The sequence below is a fragment of the Brachycentrus maculatus genome, unplaced genomic scaffold, assembly GCF_059751285.1.
Source record: "Brachycentrus maculatus isolate JH-2025_06_01 unplaced genomic scaffold, ASM5975128v1 h1tg000273l, whole genome shotgun sequence".
NCBI lineage: Eukaryota > Metazoa > Arthropoda > Insecta > Trichoptera > Brachycentridae > Brachycentrus > Brachycentrus maculatus.
Window position 1 is genome coordinate 32,033 of NW_028281024.1, and position 22,636 is coordinate 54,668.

The following is a 22,636-nucleotide window of genomic DNA, read 5'->3' on the forward strand; positions in this document are numbered from 1 at the left end:
TTCTATTTCTTCACTTATTAAACATAAATGTTTAGAGTTTAATGATTGTTAATCCTCAACAATCATTGTAATAAATAAATAAAATTAATTTATATAGTAAAACTACAACTATAAAGTTTTTCATATTTTTATTTTATTTTACTAGTGACCGGATTTCGTTGTTACCAATATCAAACTGGTAAGATGATGTCAGTTATGATGGAACCGGGTCACTGGTCAAATAAAACAATAATATAATAAAATAATAATAAAACCCTTATCCGCACCCCAATGGTGCATAGGGCACTGCGTCATATAAACGCAGTGTTATCTTGATCGTTTACACATGAAGGAAAGGTGATCAGCCCTCCGCTTCAGGTACCAGTCCAGGGTAATATCGAATAAATATGACAGTGAAAAAATCACTTATATTTATTTTACCCCCCTTGGGAATCGAACCCGGGACCTCCAGAACGGTAGCCGAGCGTTCTGACCATTACACTGTGGAGGCGGACAAATAAAACAATAGTGGGAAAAAACTACATAGTTGTATTTTATTACATAAAATGCTGTTTCATCAAGAAATGTTGCAAGAAACTTAATCAAAATGAAATTTTGATAATAAGCAGGTTTTTCTATTTGAATATTATTTTTATTTTATCGGACAGCGGGTTATTCACCTTACGGATAATATGTCAATTTTAATGGTATCTCAACTTGAAATTAAACATTTCAATTTAAATTTTTCAATTTCAATTTCAATTTATTTATTTCAATTAATATATACATTACAAACTATAATTTTTTTAATTGTATACATTAAAATAAAATATATGCAAGAACTATTGCTAAAGGTGTAGAAGAACCCCGCTTCGGAAAACTCCTTCAGACATATGGAACAGATCAATATCCAATGAGATATTGTTCAACATAGCAGTAGCTCTTCCTACAGGCATAACTATCGGCAGGTTGGTCCTGTGTATAGGAATGTGAAACAATCTATGTCGATGCTGTCTTAGGTAACTATCGGGAACATACAGACCAATGATCCGGATAGTTTCAGGATTATCGATCATACCGCGCAACAATCGATAAAAATGCGTAATCAAATACACATTCCTTCTAGTCTCTAAACTATTGTAGCCAAGCATACCCTGGAGAAACTCGGATATCATTATTCACTTTTTTATGAAAGAAGAATTAATGCAAAATGGATGTTCAATAATGGACAGAATGATGAATGTTACATAAGTATATAAAGTGATCGCTTAAGCCAGCCAAATGCCAGGTCAGCCCTGAGACGCTCAGACCAAGTTTTTAAACCACGTTTTCATATGATGTACAAAATATATATCACCGGTGCACGTGGAAGAGTTTAGCACCGTAAAGGAAAGGTTTTAAGAAGTTTTTTCTATGTTTGCTTCTAACATTTGCTCTATATTTGATACTTCACTTACCACAATATTGGGGCACCCCTTGGTGAAGTCTTTGAACGCTTCCATGACCTGGTTGGACGACTTGGTGGTCTTGAAGTCCTTGGTGCTGGTCCCGTCCGGTTTCTTGATGCCCTCGATTCGGAAGCCAAGGGTGGCCGTGGATGAGATGGTCTCCCGCCACACCATGTAGCGAGGCTTGGTCACACCCTTCACTCGGTTCTCCTCGTCTGTGGGCGCCGACGGATCTATCTGGATCATCTTCTCGTACATATCCTGGAAATATGGAAAATTAAGTTATTTATTATATCGTAGTCATACAGGAGAAAGTGACCAAGTGCAGTGTTTTACAAAAATGTGAACATTGACTATTTGATATCTTACTAGCTTAATATTGCCCTAAAAAAATCCCAAAGCGATTTTAAACTTGGAAGTATAATATATTAATCGAACGTGGAGTATTGTGGATGGATATTATAGTTGAGCAACAAACTAGTAAAAAGTACAAAACTCGTATTGAAAATATGTATTGAATAAATATTTTAATGAAAAAAATCACTTATTACATGCCACTTAACCAGCCTATGACAGGTCACAAGCCCTGTAAATACGCAGACTTCCATATTCTTCTTCGTCTTTGTTGAGATTTCAAAATGTAAAGATATTAATTATAAATGGTTAGCACATTTGAACAAGTCAAGATGAGGCTAAAAATGGTAAAAAAATGAAGTCAGTTTGGTATAGATGAAATTTGTTCTTCGTTAGTTTTATTGAAACTTTCCCAAAATCCTTCAATTGACAGATTAATAAAACAAAATATGACACATAGTATGTTCTATTAAGAGCGTCATTATAATTGACGCACGCATGAAAATGAATGAATCAACAGGTACTAGTCACAGATATGTAATTGTAGATAAGTTATTCTCCAAGAAGTGTGTGAATGATCAGACATTGAACTTTTTTTATAGCAGTGGAGATATTAATAGACAGCAGATACAGGTTAGAAATCAGTAGGCCACAGTATTCAAGTTCAGGTATGTGAGGTCACAACTAAGTTGCGTAGTACATATCGCTCACTCCTTTCAAGAACGTCATAAATCAAAAAACTTTTCATGAGAATGTTTTTAAAGTTTAAAAATATAATGCAATGTATTAAAAACAAATATCAAGCCACTTATTTAACTTTTTACTGTACAACAGATCTTTTTAGGTAAAATTTATAACAGTTTATTTAAATTGTTTTATTTTAGATTTATTGGAAACCTATAATTGGAATTGTTATTTTTTTGTATTTTATCATATTATGTTATTTTTGTCGAAATATTCTGTTGGTTTTCCAATAAAAAAAAAAAATAAATAAATAAAAATAATCAAAATAAAAATAAAAACCTGAAGGTTTATTCTCCATTTAAAAAATACTTAGTATGTTTAAAAAAATCATTAAACAATACCTTTTCTTCAAAATGCAAAAACAACACTTTCTGCCCTGTGTGCGGGTAAATATTAAGTTTAAAATATGCCGCTTTTGCTGGGATATAGTACATTTTCTAGGCATTCCGAAAACATGCACAACTGAAAATTTACGATTTTTGATTTATGACGTTCTTGAAAGGAGTGAGCGATATGTCCATCGATTCACAAACTGAGACTTATATCTGTAGGTGAGAGGTAAAAAATCGTAAATCCAAAATTTCAGATGCTCAAAAGATACAAATTGGAATATGTAAAACTGTCCGAAAAATTCATGTCAGTATGAGGTAAAAATCTGCAGTCTGAGTGTAGAATTTCATTTGATTTACACTTAGAAATATATTTTTTATTCAAAATGTATGTATGTACTAGCTTTTTCATACACTTTGTCAATCTTCCAAAGTGTCCTTCCATAGTCCTAATCTGACTCCATAAGACGAAATAGAAAAACATTATTTTAAGAACATTAAAGTGTATGTCCATTTAAAGTAGAAATTAGACAAAATAGTAGAAATAAAAAATTAAAAAATATGATTTTAACCCATTGTTTGCGGGAAACATTTAAAAGCCATTTTACATACTGTCGGTAGAGAGCGGGAGACGCTTATAAGCGTTCCATTTACTTACTTTTGGTAGAGCGCGAGATGCCAAAAAACATTTTACAGATCGGGATAGGGTTTGCTGTTATTTGTGATTAGATTACTTATGAAGGAATGCAAAGCTGAGACAAGGATTATCGATAAAATTAAGAAAGGTGCGTTGAGATGGTTTGGACATGTAGAACAAATGAGTGAGGAAACAACGGTGAAACAAATTTATGAAGCAAATGTAATTGGAAAAAGGAGCAGAGGAAGACCGAGAAAAACTTGGCATGATCAGGTATGCCAAATACTTAAAAAAACGGTCAGGTTAGGAGTCGAAACAATCGGCGGGTGTGTATGAGGAGATGCATGAACGTGGAAGAGGCGAGGAATGTTTGCAAAGACAGAGTGGTGTGGCATTCTATTCTCTCTGCCTACCCCTGAAGAGAAACGGCGTGATGGTTAGTTAGTTGGTTAGTTAGATTACTTATGATTAGTATACAACCATTAGGGATGGGATTGATGAAAAACTGTCCAATAATAATGTGTTAAGGTGAGGATTCGCTAAATTATTTTTCTTACCTGATTAAACTTAATAAATGGTACATTATTTTTTAAAGGTAAATATTTGTGACTGACCTTCCTCAGTTTGGGCTTCTCCTTAGCCTTGGCCAACTCTTCCTCGAGGTAGGTTCTGACCCCAACTTTACAATCCATCACACAAGGAGAGTCGAACCCGCTCAGGAGGTCTTGCAACTGCAGGTAGGCCGCTGTGTCAATATTTGCAGTCAAGGAAAACAACTGGATACATCATATAAAACAAACACTTCACACTTGCAATTCTGCACATTCCGTCAAACTCAGAAGGCTATTAATATAAACATATCGCTCACTCCTTTCAACAACGTCATATATCAAAAATTGTCAATTTTCAGTTCTGCATGTTTTCGGAATGCCCAGAAAATGTACTATATCCCAGCAAAAGAGGCATATTTTTAACTTGATATTTACCCGCTACAGGGCAGAAAGTGTGGTTTTTGCATTTTGAAGAAAAGGTTTGTTTACTTATTTTTTTAAATATACTAAGTTTTTTTCAAATGGAGAAAAAACATTCAGGTTTTACCTAAAAAGATCTGTTGCGCAGTAAAAAGTTCAATAAGTGGGTTGATATTTATTTTTAATACATTTTATTATATTTTCAACATTTTAAAAACGATCTCCTAAAAAATCAAGTTATTTGATATATGACGTTGTTGAAAGGAGTGAGCGATATATAAAAGTTTGATACACATACTGAAATTTGTTTGCACATATAGACACTTAACATTTCACTTTGTCCAGAATATATGTATAATAAATATAATGGACTTGTCCGCCTCAGTAGTGTAATGGTCAGCACGCTTGGCTACCATACTGGAGGTCTCGGGTTCGATTCCCAGGGGGGGGATTAAATAAAAAGAGATTTTTTCAATCTAATATTTATTCAATATTACCCTGAAATGGTACCTGAAGCGGAGGGCTGATCACTTTTCCTTCAGGTGTTAACGATCAGGATAACACTGCGTTTATATGATGCAGTGCCCTATGCACCATTGGGTGCGGATAAGGGTTTGAAAAATAATGGACATACTAAAGTATTTAGTCTTCTTTGCAATCCTTATCTGAATATTTATGCATAAACAAAGCGATGTTATCTTGATTGTAAATTACATAATGGCAAGATGATTAGTCCTGCACTTCAGGTACCAGTCCAGGGTGACTTAAATAAATATCAGGGAAAAAAATATAGTATATTGATTCTGATCCAACAGGGGATCGAACTCGGAATCTCCAGCATGGTAGCCAATTGCGCTAACGATAACTAATGCTGTTTTAGCTCCCAGTCATGTTTTTACCGATACCGGTATTTCAAATATTATTTTACTTCAGAAATCAAATATTTTTCTAAATAACATTAGCCTCAATTTCAATTTAAAAATAATCAGTTTTGATATTAACATCCTGTGTTGTTAAATAATTAATTAAAATATTAATTATCTATTTTAATTTTTTTTTTTAAATGTGTTATTAGTGCTTTCGATGGCTATGGATGTAATATTATGACAGACGCGTCGCGTGCACTTGATGACGTCCTAATTAAACACTTTAGTCCCCTTCTTGTCAGGAGGCAGGTTGGACTGAAGCGAGTATTAATTAAAACACGGTATCGACTATTTATATTTATGTTTATTTTTAAAACAAACAATACGGCAGTCAATACTCATGTGCTTCCAAACAGCTCTGTTAAGTTATGTTACACCCGACTCTCACGAAATACCAAATTAGACTAAGTTAAAAACCCTCTTACTTTAGGGTAGAGAATTATAAAATGCTGTACCGATTTATGGCCATGGGAACGCATTTCGCACCAAGGCCGAACAATATTTTGCAAGCAAATGACGAGTCCCTCGACTTTCTAAAAAAGGACAATAAAAGTGCGAATGAGAAATGGCAAGACCATTACAGACCCTAATGGACCCAATCTAAATGGGTCAGATGCGACAAACTTGACCAGGCAATCTAACGCTATATCCAAAGGAAACTAAACCCTTGACTTGATTTTAACTATTGATTTATCAAAGAATTAACAATGTATGTGTATTTTAATACATACTTTCATGTTCATGTATTGTCTAATGTTTTCGATTTTGATTTAAAACAATTCTGTGGTTTAAACAAATTAAAAATGTAAAAACGTTAACGTTATAAATTAATGAAAATAAAATAGATACCGTAGAAGGGGGCTACTTGAACTTTGATGTGTTACTTGAGCCCAGTACAAAAAAAAATATTTAGATCGTGGTATCGATGGAAGTATTATGACAATAAGTGTCACCTGTCAGGGAAACAATGAATCATGTCGATACTTTCATTATTGTAGACCAAATACAGATTTTTTTTTTTGAACTGGGCTCAAGTAACACATCAAAGTTCAAGTAGCCCCGTTCTACGGTACTACAAATTTTGCTAACAATACTGGAAAATTATAATGATAAAATGTTATCTATTTCCAAACATTAAAAATAGTTTTTATCTCAGTTTAATTCAAATAAAATTAATTATGTCCATCGTACGTCATACGCTATTTAATAATATAATTTTTTAATAATAATAATAAATATCAAACATGAAAACAAATAATCAAAAGACAGAAATAGATGAATTATATGAATTAAAATTAATATAACACTCTCCTTATCATTCATAGTACACTTTGTGTAATACCAGTTTAATAAACACTAATTAATTTTTTTATTTTTGTATAAATGTCAGACCGTAATAATTTCATTATAATGATCCGATGATGGAATGATTATTCCGAAACCGATAATCCCGAATTAGTGTTTATTAAAGTGGTATTATACAGAATGAACGATGAATGATAAGGAGGGTGTTATATTACCATACCACAAAGTAAACAATTCTTTTAATATACAAAATATAATAATAATAATAATAATAATAAAACCCTTATCTGCACCCCAATGGTGCATAGGGCACTGTGTCATATAAACGCAGTGTTATCTCGATCGTTTACACATGAAGGAAAGGTGATCAGCCCTCCGCTTCAGGTACCAGTCCATGTTAATATTGAATAAATATTACAGTGAAAAAATCACTTATATTTATTTTACCCACCTTGGGAATCGAGCACGGGACCTCCAGAATGGTAGCTGAGCGTGCTGACCATTACACTACGGAGGCGGACATAAAATAATTTAAATATAATTAAAATATTTTTGTTTTATTTAAAGGATACATTCTCCATCATCGCTGAGGATTTGTCCCTTATATTCAGGTACAAAAGGTCGGAGAGCATCATTCATCAAAATCTGAAAATAAAATAAAAGGATTTAAAAATTATTGATGATCCAATTTCAATGATAAAATAAGTACAATAGACATTAAGACCATACTCAATTTGTTATTATTTTTTGACATCTCATCAAAGCTGAAGAAGAGTATGGAAGTCTGGGCATTTACGGGGCTGACGACCATCATAGGCTGGTTTAAGTGATCACTTTACACACGTGCAACATTCACCAATTCTACCCATTATTGACAACCACACTATTAAAATTCTTGGATTTTCTAACTTGATTTCAATTCTTTTTTTCAATTCAATTTTAAAACTACTATGCCATATAACAAAAATATTAAATAGACAGTGATAACACTGTAATAAGTAAAAAAAAAATTGTATATATATATATATATATATATATATATATATATATATATATATATATATATATATATATATATATATATATATATATTAACCCTTATCCGGACCCAACGGTGCATAGGGCACTGCATCATGGCGACGCAGTGTTATCTTGATTATTAATCGCCTGAAAGCAAGGTGATCAGTCCTGCGCTACTTGTGCCAGTCCAATGAATATGAGAGTGAAAATCATCCGTATTTATTTTGACCCCCCTGGGAATCGAACCCGGGACCTCCAGCACAGTAACCTAATGCGCTGAACACTAAACTACGGAGGCGGACAAATTAAAATATAAGGATAAAACTCTTGTGTAAGACCACTTTTGCATTTGTTAATATTTTTTTTAATAAAACAAAAACTATATTTATAACCACTTTTATTTTTGGTACGTTTCTGCAACCGGATTTGACACAAACCTTATCATCTTCGGGGATGGATATGTACAGATCCATCCCTGAACATGACAAGGTTCTTGTCCAAACCAGTTGGAGAAAAGAATGAAAAATAAAAGTGGTTAAAAACATGGTTTTAGTTTTATTTATAACTGCAGCTGTTTAGTTCACAAATCGCTCACTCCTTTCAACATCGTCATATATCAAAAAACTTGATTTTTGAGATTGTTTTTAAAGTTTAAAAATATAATAAAAAGTATTAAAAATAAATATCAAGCCACTTATTGAACTTTTCACTGTGCAACAGATCTTTTTAGGTCAAACACCTGAATGTTTTTTCTCCATTTGAAAGATATTTAGTAATATTTAAAAAAATATTTAAACAATACCTTTTCTTCAAAATGCAAAAACAACACTTTCTGCCCTGTAGCGGGTAAATATTAAGTTAAAAATATGACGCTTTTGCTGGGATAAAGTACATTTTCTGGGCATTCTGAAAACATGCACAACTGAAAATTGTCGATTTTTTATTTATGACGTTCTTGAAAGGAGTGAGCGATATATCAAAAAACTTGAATTTTTATGAGATCGTTTTTAAAGTTTAAACATATAATGAAATGCATTAAAAATAAATATCAAATTGAACTTTTTACTGCGCAACAGATCTTTTTAAAGTGCATTTTCTGGGCATTATGAAAACAGGCACAACTGAAAATTGACGATTTTTGATATATGACGTCATTGAAAGGAGTGTGCGAAATGTCAAATATGATTGACATATGACGCCATTTGCAAAAAATATAACATCTTCCGATAGGGTCATTAATTTTGTGCCACCCTGTATATACATCTACTCAATGTGTATTATGCATAGACGAGACTAACGAACCCCTGTGATGATGAAAGACGAAGAAGTTACCTGGAAACAAGTTTCCTCCTTGGGGCAGAGTTTCTTGAGGATGGTTCCCTGATCAGGTCCAGGCTTGAAGTTACCCTGATGGCCAGCTAGCTGCACCCACGGATACCTCTGTTTCTTGTAAGTCTGGAAGAAGGGGGTCCACTGCACAATATTCCGGAGCTTTCTCCAGCCTGATGTCTGAAAACAAATATTAAATTACAATTAAATTTGAAAAAAACTTGCCAGATTATAAACTAAAATATAAAACCAAAATGAAAAGGATATTTTCTAGCGGTTCTCATGCATGTGATTTTAATCCAGGATTCGGACCTCACATACAAATTAAAGTACTTCTGCTCAATAAAAACTTTCTTTCATCTTACCATAGATGACTCTAGTGATGTTTTAGTGAATTTAAGCACTATGTTTCGAGTTTGAACAGTATATATATATAGAAGTTCCAAGAATTTGAGTAGTGTGGTTGTCAATCATGGGTAGAATTGGCGAATGTAACACGTGTGTAAAATTCATTCATTCAAACCCTTATCCGCACCTCGATGGTGCATAGGGCACTGCATCATATAAACGCAGTGTTATCTTGATTGTTAACACATGAAGGAAAGGTGATCAGGTACCAGTCCAGGGTAATATTGAATAAATATTAGAGTGAAAAAATCACTTATATTTATTCAATGAACTCGGGACCTCCAGTACGGTGGCCATCTTGATGACCATTTCACTTTGGAGGCGGACAAAAATGGCGTGTGTAAAATAAGCCCCGTAAATGCCCAGACTTCCATATTCGTCTTCATCTATATTAAGATGTCAAAAAATAAAAAAATTAGCCCAGTATACTAATTCTAGTATAAATGATGATTATAATCATAGTAAAACAAGGCCAGATAGGCCTGATACCGGATAGTTACCGGATATCTCTTCCAAGATTCGATTCCAAGTCAATGAAAATATATTTAATAATATTTTCCCCAATTCATTCACCGTGAAGCGCCCTTGAGGTATTTTTTTACGAAAATGGCGCTTTATAAGTTATCCAATTTTATTATTATTATTATATATTTTATTGATAAATATCAGTTTTATTCATATCCAGTATGCAGCCAAATCACTATCCGTTTCATCACTAATAATAATAATAAATTTGAATAGTGCCATTTTTGTAAAATACTACCTCAAGGGCGCTTCACTGTGAATGAATTGGGGAAAAGATGAAGGTGGAAATGATTTAGCAAACAAATGTGTTTTCAGTTTTTTTCTAAAGATCATCTCACTCTCGCTATTTCTAAACACTGGTGGAAGAGCATTTAACGCCATCAGACCGCAACAGCAAAGGCACGCTCGCCAAATTTAGTGCGCTGGTAAGATCACTTTGCCCATTGCAGTTGTAACCGATCGAAGCGTGAGACGTCTATCAACCAATTTGTCTGTTTTTTTTTTAATTACTCCAAGTGACTCTGAAATCTAGCTACGGCTTATGCAACACCGCTTATCATGACCCTACTCATGCTTCAACTTTTTTAGTTTCATAGCCTATGCCTACTCATAAGTGGATTTACTCTATATGTTTAAAGTTACTATAATTTCATGTAATTCATGAGTGAAAATTCTAGGCAAAAACACTCGCCACCAATTTGTCTGGAATACACGGCTCTTTTATATACTCTGGAGCCATATTTTGTATTTTTTTTTTATTATTTAATAATTATATTAACAAAAAAGATATTTAAAATATTTTTTTTTTAAAAAAGGAAAAAATAATCGTCATATATTGTTTTTATTTTAATATTGGCTTACCCTATCTTTTTTTGCAATAGATCCAACAATGCACACGTTTGAAATCCAAGCCATTTTGTGTCCTTTTAACTTTAAAACGACTTATTCAATTTAAAATCGAAAACACAAGTGACGAGCCTAAGAACTTTCAAAAATTCTGAAACTCGTTTATTGTCTGTTATGGTTCTGACAGCTAGAATTATTTTTCCAAACGTCTTTTTACGTCAAACGTATAGTTTGAAAACTGAGTACAATGCGACACTATTCACTGCTCGGATAAGAACACACTTTGACATTATCAACCGTTATCAACGTCTGTTTTAAACTGTGGAGAAAAATCGAGAGGGGCAAAACTTTTACGAAACTCGTACACATACGCGCGCCACAACGGGGACCATTCCGAAATGACGCGCATGCGCCAAGTTGTACGGTTCTCAAAATTTTAAAATTATAGGTACCTGCCCCTAATGCTCGCCATATACGAAATTTCGAATTCCGAATCCACAAATCCTAGACAAAAATTGTCTATGCACACGTTGATTTGACCGAAATATTGCGAAATTGGTACCTACATATATAAGCCATTCGACTTGGTTCGTCCTGAAAAGGGTACAATTTACTTAAATACCATTTATCGTCAAGCGAATTTGGCTAGCGAAACGGATGAATTTTTATAATTAAAATGTAACGTTGTTTTGAAATCACTATAATTATTTTATTTTAACTTAATTAAAATGTCTACCGGTTTCGACGCTGACCGCTTCTTTATAAAGACTGATTAATACTAAAACACTACCTACTTAACAATATTCAAAATATTTTGACGGCTAGGCAAAGGAGCTTGGGTAAATTTTTTTCTCTCTATTGAAAATGCTGTATTTTGAATTCGGAAAAGTGACGTGTACTGTGAGGATAAATAATTCTGAGAAAACACAAATTACCCGGCCTTTCTAATTCCCATTTTTAATCCCCATTTCCAAGAAATCGTATATTTTGACAAAGTACTAATACTACTACTACTACCATCACGCCGTGTCCCCATCAGGGTAGGTAGGGAGGATGGAACGCCACAATCTTTTGCCCTGACATTTGACATTTATTTACGCTCATGGATAAAATAAACTCTAACATTAATCGAAAATCCTCACATTAAACGAATAAAAATGCATAAGTGTGGAGGTAATCCTTTTTTATCATAAATTGGAACAGCTTTGGAGCCAATGGATGCCCGATGACGTTTGCACCCAGTCACGATTTTGTATATGTTTTACGTCATAACATAACATCGTTATTTAAAAAATGTTACTATTGAACTTTAAGATGTGTTATCTTGTACACGTACGCAAATGGACATCATATTATGTCTAAATCTCACATATGTCTAGTAGGTACACTTAAAACAGTATAAGAGAAATAACACAACATGACTGAACTAGATTATTGACATGACCCCTAATCGTAATTTCACTAAAACAATAAATAAAAACAAAAGATATGTTTCTTTTTTCAAACGGCTTTCTGAATAGTAATGTAAACCCTTATTTTCCCTCTTTTTTCAGATAGGAATTGCATTAATTATTTATCTTGTTTATTATGTAGGTACATGGTTTATAGATCATTAAGTGGATTTTAGTTTCCAAAGATTTTTTTTTTAATCTGTGTTAGAAACAGGAGGGATAATCTAGTGTGGGCCAATCATGAACTTTTCAGAATTTGCTCATTGCTGGGAGGAAACTACGTAAAAATCCTCAGGAGAAGGCGGACTGTTGGCTGTCATCAACAGACCTTCCGTTCCACTAGAAGAGGGTTCGGCATTTTGTGTCCTTGCTTGGTTTATGGCACCAATGTCCTTCAATGTACTTCAAAACCCTTAACCGCACCCAATGGTGCATAGTGCACTACATCATATAAAAGCAGTGTTATCTTGATCGTTTACACATGAAGAAAAGGTGATCAGCCCTGAGCTCCAGGAAACAGTGCAGGGTAGTATCAAATAAATATTGGAGTGATAAATCCCATATTTATTTGAACCCTGGGAATAGAACCCGGGACCTCCGGTACCGTAGTCGAAGGTTCTGACCATTACACTATGGGAGCTGACTCATTAATTTACAATTTGTGTAATGAAACAAAAAAGAAATTTTAAATTATTAGGTATATCAGTGTATATCCGTAATATATATGTAATTATTAGGCAAATCTGCTCGTAAACCTAAATTATTGATAGAAAAAACAGAAATTACTCATCATGAATGAATTATGTTTTACATAATTACAGTGTTTATGTATTAAAAATCATGTGTTATTATGACAGTAACGGATCTGATTCATGCATGCCTCGGTTAACACCTAATAAGTAAGTAATACGTAGTAATAATAAGAATTATTGAATACTTTCACATATTACACACATGCACATGACACTATGCTGCATGGAATTTCTAGAAAGTATCGAAGGTTGAGAAGAATGTAACAGGGTGACATTATTACCTCAGTACCTGATCTCCAGCGCCAGTTAGGCCTTTTTGGGTCGAAAGGCTTGATGGAAAAAGGGCCCTACTCATGATAAATAGCACCGAATATTTTCCTGGAGTATGGTAGTAAATGTACTACACAGTGAATTTTGCTAAAAGGAGTATGGTAGTAAATGTACTATGTTAAAAAAAAGTGAAGAAAAAAAAGAATTTTTTGTGTTAATTGACAGGTTACAACCCCTGGATAATAGTACCTGTTTTCTTTAGATAAATCGTGGAATTTGTAAGTGATATTTTTTCACCCATTTTTAAAACATTTCTATCTTCATAATACACCAATTTAATGAAAAAATATAAATAAATAAAAAAAAACACTACTCATAGAACGGATACAATTAAATAACTCACTCACGGAAAGGTTAAAAACAATCTTGTACGGATAGCTTCTTAGTTTATGGGATTATTTATTTTATGTAATAATTTTTAAATCAAACACAATTTTTTTGAGTCTACTAAGTTGTATTTTATTAAAAAACAAAACATAAAATATTGTGACAATTTCACCTAGTTATCATTTTTAAAGGAATGTGAAGATTAAATGGCCTTTATTTATTCTCCATTCATCATTAATCATGCCTGATTATTCTTAAGTCTTCGAATTTACCTTACACATTTAAGCCTTACAAAAGATTTATTTTTAAATTATTTTTTGACATGTCATCAAAGATGAAGAAGAATATGGAAGTCAAAAATATGATGAGATGTCAAAAAATAATACGAAAATAACTCCTGTAATTGGAGATAATCCAGATTTTGTGAACAAGTATTTTTAACATGAAGGTGAAGAAGAAAATGGATGTCTGGGTATTTACAGGGGTCTGTCACTGGCTGGCTAAGTGATAACTTTACACAGTGCAACATGCACCATTCTACCTATGACTGACAACCACACTACTCAAATTTTCGGAACTCTGAAATATATTGATCAATCTAATGGTACAGTATATCGGTAGTGTAAAGGCAAAGGGGTATATCTGTCTCAGACCAAATTTTACAGGAGAGCAAAAACAAACTTGAGAAATTAAATAACTATGTATTTTTAAATGTCCATATCTTTATAAAACTAAATAAGTATTGCAACTACAGCTATATCCTTTTGCCAGATTATGGAAAACACTATTTTAGACATTTTGTGGAACAAACTTGGAAAATGAAAAATTTGACAGATGTACCCCTTTGACATTACACTACCGATATAAGAGTTCACAACAGCCATCTATGTTAGATTGATAAAGCTTTTATTTATCAGAGACCCTTTTATTTGTATGCAAAATTCGAGCCCCAGATTGTTTTTACAAACAATCACACGAATAATGCATGATTTGTCGATAGAAAATATGAATCTTGTGTAAATGAAACATTAGTAATAGGTAATATTTATTTACGATGACAAATACTCTAATTTCTTATTAACCGACGTCATTGTAACCCAAATAATAATCTGATAACCGGAATCGAGTGTTTCATCATTAGTATTTTTATTTAAGAATGCATCAATGGGGAAACTTCTAGCATTGAGGCCCAATATACGAGAAATCGCAACATAATTTTCTTTTAACCCAGGTAACATTTAAATGTTGGGTAATATATAAAAAATTAAACACGGTAAATAGATTAAATTCTACTTTATTTACATATCGCTCACTCCTTTCAACAACGTCATATATCAAAAATCTTCAATTTTCAGTTGTGCATGTTTTTGGAATGTCCAAAAAATGTACTATATCCTAGCAAAAGCGGCATATTTTTAACTTAATATTTACCCGCTACAGGACAGAAAGTGTTGTTTTTGCATTTGAAGAAAAGGTATTGTTTAATTATTTTCTTGAATAAACTAAATATTTTTCAAATAAAAAACCTAAAGGTTTTACCTCAAAAGATCTGTTGCACAGTAAAAAGTTTAATAAGTGGCTTGATATTTATTTTTAATACATTTTATTATATTCTTAAACTTTAAAAACGATCTCCTGAAAAATCAAGTATTTTTTTTTAAATATAAGACGTTGTTGAAAGGAGTGAGCGATATATGATATGTGACGCGTTTCGTCTTATTAAGACATTATCAACCACTCAATATATCACGTATGTGAATAAAGCAAAACATCATATATGTAAATAAAGTAGAATTCAATCCATAGACGGTGTTTAATTTTGGATATATGGTATTACCCAACAATTCAACATGGAATTCTACCAACTGTCTGCAGTTACAATAAACATTTAAATGTTTTACTTTTTACCTAGACATTCATAAAAATAAAAATAATAATAAACCCATAATTAACAATATGAAAATTACTTAAGCCTCCCCTCTATTTCCATTGGTAAGAAATAAAAAAATGTAATAAAAATTAAATAAAAAAAATAAACAGCTCCTACCCCCTCTTCATCCTTCAACGTCCCAAGGACCCAACTCTATAATTTAGAATTGGCTTCACGTACGGTGTTTGAAAATGATGCGGAATTCATCGAAACACGTGTCACAGTAGATTTTAAGAAATAGTGGTATTTACTAAGTAAAACTTAAATTGAAAATGAAATAACACTCATTAAATGGCATTAAACAAGTGTTTATTTTTTTAATTAATCAACATGTCATTCCACAAAGTTTATGCCGAATCAATAAATAATATACCTACATATATGTGCATTTTTTTTTTTTAAATAAAAAAAATTGAAAATAACTCCTGTAATTGGAGATAATTCAGATTTTGTGAACAAGTACTTGGACACACTCAAAATGTTGTACATATATCGCTCACTCCTTTCAAGAACGTCATAAATCAAAAATCGTCAATTTTCAGTTGTGCATGTTTTCGGAATGCCCAGAAAATGTACTATATCCCAGCAAAAGAGGCATATTTTTAACTAAATATTTACCCGCTACAGGAAAGAAAGTGTTGTTTTTGCATTTTGAAGAAAATGTATAGTTTAGTTATTTTTTTAAATGTACTAAATATTTTTTAAATGGAGAAAAAACCTTCAGGTTTTACTTAAAAAGATCTGTTGCACAGTAAAAAGTTCAATAAGTGGCTTGATATTTATTTTTAAAACATTGCATTATATTTTTGAACTTTAAAAACGTTGTCCTGAAAAATATATTTTTTTTATTTATGACGTTCTTGAAAGGAGTGGGCAATATGTGCATTTTTTCAGTATATTTTGTATTACATATAATAATTATTAAAACATATATAGTTTTATTTTTTGATATCTCATCAAAGATGAAGAAGAATATGGAAGTCTGGGCATTTACGGGGCTTACGACCGTCATAGGCTGGTTTAAGTGATCACTTTACACACGTGTAACATTCACCAATTCTACCCATTATTGACAACTACACTACTCAAATTCTTGGAAGTTCTATATATATGAACCCATTTAGAAACCTTGTTCATGAATCACTAGAACTTCACTAGAGACATCTATTGGTGAGATGTAAAGAAGCTTTTTATTAAGCAGAAACTCATATATTAATATATATAGCATATATAGCTTCGTTAATACACGAATTATTAAGCAAATATAGACCTAGTATTTACGCTAGTTAAATATTTGATATTTGAGTAATATTTTGACCGAAATTTTTAGTAAACAGAAAACCAACTAACGTTCGTTAGAATTTATAATGAATGAATTCTGCACGTACGCCGTGCTACGAAACTAATGGTCATTTACTGCTATCTTATCAAAACATTTTTTTTAAGATTACTGAAATAAACTATTTTACCATTTGTTCAGTTCAAACGTACAATAATGTGTCGCCGAGGACACATTGTAAAATACATATTTAATAATGATTAAAGAAAACACTTCGTTTTTTACCACTTGAGTTTTATTATGACTACATGTTTCAGAAGTTAAACTTTCATCATTCAGGTCTGTATAATACACAGACCTGAATGATGGAAGTTTAACTTCTGAAACATGTAGTCTATAATAAAACTCAAGTGGTAAAAAACGAAGTGTTTTCTTTAATCATTGTAACATGTCTTACCACAAAGTTAATGCCGAAACAATAAATAAAATACATATTTAATATTTTTATACATGACACTTTTATACGAATGTGAGGAGAATGGAACCATCCAAACTTCCCCACATTGCACTGCACTGCCGATCCTGAGATAGATGACTCTTAGGCAGACCACCAAAGAGCAGGACATCGCAGGAAGCTAATCCATCTTCAAAAAAGGCCACAAGGCCTACACCAATTAGAAGAAGAAGATATTTATAGATATCTCAACATAGATGAGTCTTTTTGAGGTGGGGGTCTGAGCATTAACAGGGGATTTGACTGGTTATTGTCTGGTTTAACTGATCATTTCATACACTGTGTAATATTCACCATTAAAAAAATATATTAAACTGTTTTAAGTCTCCATGCACATTTTTTAAAAATTATATATATGGAATTTAGATTTTTCAAAGAATATTTATTGAAAAAATGTTTTTTATATTTTTTTTTTCTAGTTACATTTCAATAACTCAATTTATTTCGAAGAAAAACTTATTTTTCGATACAAAAACTGTGTTTCTAGCAAAAAAATCAATTACCCGGGTTTGAAGAAAATTCATAACCCGACACTCCCAACTCAATATCGTGCACGGATCGCAGTTAGTCAGTTAGTCAGTTAGTTAGCAGAATTTGATCGTCTGAGATCTCGGCCTTAAAGAACATTTATGGGCGTGGACTGAGGGTGGTTTTTGCTCAAATTTATTTATGTTTTGTCATTGCAGGATCCCTGAAAGTCTTCGACCTGATCCTAAAAGATCCTGAAAGATCCTGAAAGACTTTTACACTATGTGAACACATTTTCTTGCCATCGGTTACAGTCTTCATTGACGTCATGAGACCGTTTGATGTCAAAGTGTGGGAAACGAACCAAGGTTATCACTCTTACAACGAAACACGCCTCAGAAATGCTGGAATTGAACACAATAGTAGTCTAAGAGACAACACAATTATATATTACTCGTACAGATCGGCTGTCCAAACTCAAAACACAGTAAGGGACATTTTTTTTGTAGTACGTTTTTTTTTGCATTCTTGGACTAAGTAGATTCTATTTAGTCAAAAAATGTCCCTTACTGAGATTTAAGTTTGGACAGCCGAGATGCTTATTGGGGATATTTGCAAACACAGAACGCATTCGCCGGCCAAGCGCCGAAGAGGTAACAGGTCTCTCCACGCCCGATTTTTTTAAGAATGAATTTTTTTATTATTTAATACGCTTTTGTCCGCCTCCGTAGTGTAATGGTCAGCACTGTTCTGGAGGTCCCGGGTTCGATTCCCAAGAGGGGCAAAATAAATATAAGTGATTTTTTCACTGTAATATTTATTCAATATTACCTGAAGCGGAGGGCTGATCACCTTTCCTTCATGTGTAAACGATCAAGATAACACTGCGTTTATATGAAGCAGTGCCCTATGCACCATTGGGGTGCGGATAAGGGTTTCATTATTATTATTATTATTTAATACGTTTACAAAAGTTTTTTTGTAATAATTTTAATTCATTTTCCAGACATTTCTACCTTTATAATCTTAAAATTAATAACGCAGTTCTCTCCAAAAAAGTGACTAAGCTCTTGTGCTTAGAGAGGGACTTATATGTACATACTTATTGTTTATTGTTTATGTTTCTTGGTAAAAGAATTTATGTATATTGGATATTTTTTGTTTTTTAGAATATGTATAGAAAAAATATTTTTATATAGTTTTTAACTCCTTACTTTTCAATACCTCTTTTCTTTTCAAAATCATATAATTTTTTCGAATAATAACTTTTTTTACAATAATATGAAAGAATATGGAAGTCTGAGTATGTATAGGGCTTATGACCAGGGGCGTGCATTCCATACAGGCAGAAAAGCAGTGCCTATTCTAACATACCCGCGTGACATATAAAAACGCAACAGTACCTACCCTACCTTACTAAGTAGTACCTAGCTTACCTTACTACCTTCCTCTACTGCCTACAAGAAACACGCTGTCCGCAATCAACAATGTTTAATTTTGCGTGTTATGCTATTACGTTTAACAGATGGCGCTGCCGTTGCGGTAACAAACTGTTTTCCCAAAAATCACGTTTTTACCGATCACAAGTGCAACCTTTGTGAAAAAAAAATATCAGCAATCGGTGTATAACTTTAGATGATTTGAGATTTAGAAAAAAGTCATATTTACGTTTTTATTTATTAAAAAAAATATTGCATTTTAAATCAAGTATGTGTTACTTATCATACTAATGATGTGTGATTATTTAAAAAAAAAAGTTGAAACAAAAATTATTAGTAAAGTTGGTAAGCTGAACAAATGACTCCAAATAAACACGAGTACACATATTTGATTTATGCATGGATATCTAAATAACACATGTCACTAATGTGTACCTACAATATGGAATAAAGTACATACGTCGAATTAATATGAACTTTGTGACGTCAGTACGCGATTTTAAATTTATATGGTATTTCGAAGGCATAGTAGCGCAACGCATCATACAAACACATTCCGGGATATTGGAGTTGAATGGCAAAGCGTTGATTCTAGGCATTCTTACACACTGCTGCTGTATTTTATTCAAACGAAATTATTAATTGCCAATTGCAATGAATGTACTGGGAACATATACTCATAATTCTACTCAAAGCTACTTTCTTTTCAATCGCAAATAATGTATATTATTTTTTGATATCTCATCAAAGATGAAGAAGAATATGGAAGTCTGGGCATTTACGGGGCTTACGACCGTCATAGGCTGGTTTAAGTGATCACTTTACACACGTGTAACATTCACCAATTCTACCCATTATTGACAACCACACTACTCAAATTCTTGGAAGTTCTATATATATGAACCAATTTAGAAACCTTGTTCATGAATCACTAGAACTTCACTAGAGACATCTATTGGTGAGATGTAAAGAAGCTTTTTATTAAGCAGAAACTCTTATATTAGTATGTGAGATCCGAATCCTGGATTATAATCACACACATGAGAAACGCCAGAAAATACCATTTTCATTTTTATTATTAAGCTTATAATTTGACCAGATAATTTATTTACAACATTTTGAGTGTGTCCAAATACTTGTTCACAAAATCTGGATTATCTCCAATTACAGGAGTTATTTTCATATTATTTTTTGATATCTCATCAAAGATGAATAAGAATATGGAAGTCTGGGCATTTACGGGGCTTACGACCGTCATAGGCTGGTTTAAGTGATTACTTTACACACGTATAACATTCACCAATTCTACCCATTATTTTTATGAACAAGGTTTCTAAATTGGTTCATATATATAGAACTTCCAAGAATTTGAGTAGTGTGGTTGTCAATAATGGGTAGAATTGGTGAATGTTACACGTGTGTAAAGTGATCACTTAAGCCAGCCTATGACGGTCGTAAGCCCCGTAAATGCCCAGACTTCCATATTCTTCTTCATCTTTGATGAGATATCAAAAAACAATATGAAAATAACTCCTGTAATTGGAGATAATCCAGATTTTGTGAACAAGTATTTGGACACACTCAAAATGTTGTAAGTAAATAATGTAATTTTTGGAACACACGTTCATAATTTCGTGAATATACTGGCAAAAAACGGTAACTCTAAAATCCCTGTTTGAATAATCTCTGTTATTTAAAGCTTTTAGCCGGAATAAAATACCCGCTATTATATTATTTTTTGACATCTCATCAGAGATGAAGGAGAATATAGAAGACTGGGCATTTACGGGACTGACGACCGTCATAGGCTGGTTTAAATGATCTGGTTTAAGATATATTATTGCTTTATATTTTGAATTTTGCCCTGTGTTTTCTTATTTGTTTTTCAGTCTTGTCAACCTTAATCCTATGTCTCAAAATAAGTGATGGAAATTACTTTTTGGGAAAATTATATTTGTGATTTATAATCTAATATCGCTCACTCCTTTCAACAACGTCTTAAATAAATAAAAAATAAAAATATTTTCAAGAGATCGTTTTTAAAGGTAAAAAATATAATGAAATGTATTTAAAATAAATATCAAGCCACTTATTGAACTTTTTACTGTGCAACAGATCTTTTTAGGAAAAACCTGAATGTTTTTCCTTCAATTGAAAAATATTAAGTATATTTAAAAAAAAAAATTAAACAATACCTTTTCTTCAAAATGCATAAACAACACCTTCTGCCCTGTAGCGGGTAAATATTAAGTTAAAAATACAGTACATTTTCTGGGCTTTCCGAAAACATGCACAACTGAAAATTTACGATTTTATATATACGACGTTCTTTAAAGGAGTGAGCGATATGTTGAAATAAATGAATAAATATTTTCCTGTTTTAGGCAAATAGTTTATAAATGCTATCGGGAACATGGAAATTCATATTTTGTATCGTCAAGTTCTGCTTGGAGCCATTATGATTCAATTTAAGACCGAGATCTGTGTTTAATTAAGAATCAGATGTTTAACAAAATATGCAAAAGGTAAATCAATATTGTGTTGCCATGTTCAATTTAAAAAACACGTCTTTGTAAAGACATAAATCATGTTATCATTGACATCTCATCAAAGACGAAGAAGAATATGGAAGTCTGGGCATTTACGGGGCTGACGACCGTCATAGGCTGGTTTTTACACACGTGTGACATTCACCAATTCTACCCATTATTGACAACCACACTACTCAAATTCTTGGAAGATATATATAAATATATATATATATATATATATATATATATATATATATATATATATATATATATATATACATATATATATATATATATATATATATATATATATATATATATATATATATATATATATATATATATATATATATATATATATATATATATATATATATATATATATATATATATATATATATATATATCTATATATGTATATACATATGTGTGAACCAATTTTGAAACCACATTTGACATCTGAATCCTGGAATATAATCACACACATACATGAGAAACGCCGGAAAACATCATTTTCATTTTTATTATTTTAGCTTATAATTTGACCAGATAATTTATTAACAACATTTTGATATTATTTTTTGACATCTCATCAAAGATGAAGAAGAATATGGAAGTCTGGGCATTTACGGGGCTTACGACCATCATAGGCTGGTTTAAGTGATCACTTTACACACGTTATTGACAACCACACTACTCAAATTCTTGGAAGTTATATATATATATATATATATATATATATATATATATATATATATATATATATATATATATATATATATATATATATATAT

The 22,636-nt window shown here is 32.1% G+C and overlaps 1 protein-coding gene across 6 annotated transcripts in view; it reads right to left on the reverse strand.

The window, feature by feature from the left end:
• Positions 1-22,636, reverse strand: part of LOC148305471 (inositol-trisphosphate 3-kinase B-like) — a 109,006-nt gene that overhangs the window by 3,025 nt on the left and 83,345 nt on the right. For all 6 annotated transcript variants that reach the window (XM_088266643.1, XM_088266644.1, XM_088266647.1 and 3 more), the window contains 4 exons: positions 9,046-9,222; positions 7,266-7,338; positions 4,106-4,236; positions 1,437-1,688 (listed from right to left, as the gene is read on the reverse strand). In XM_088266643.1, the coding sequence (XP_088122769.1) occupies positions 1,437-1,688; positions 4,106-4,236; positions 7,266-7,338; positions 9,046-9,222 (633 nt within the window). The remainder of the gene's footprint in view (positions 1-1,436; positions 1,689-4,105; positions 4,237-7,265; positions 7,339-9,045; positions 9,223-22,636) is intronic.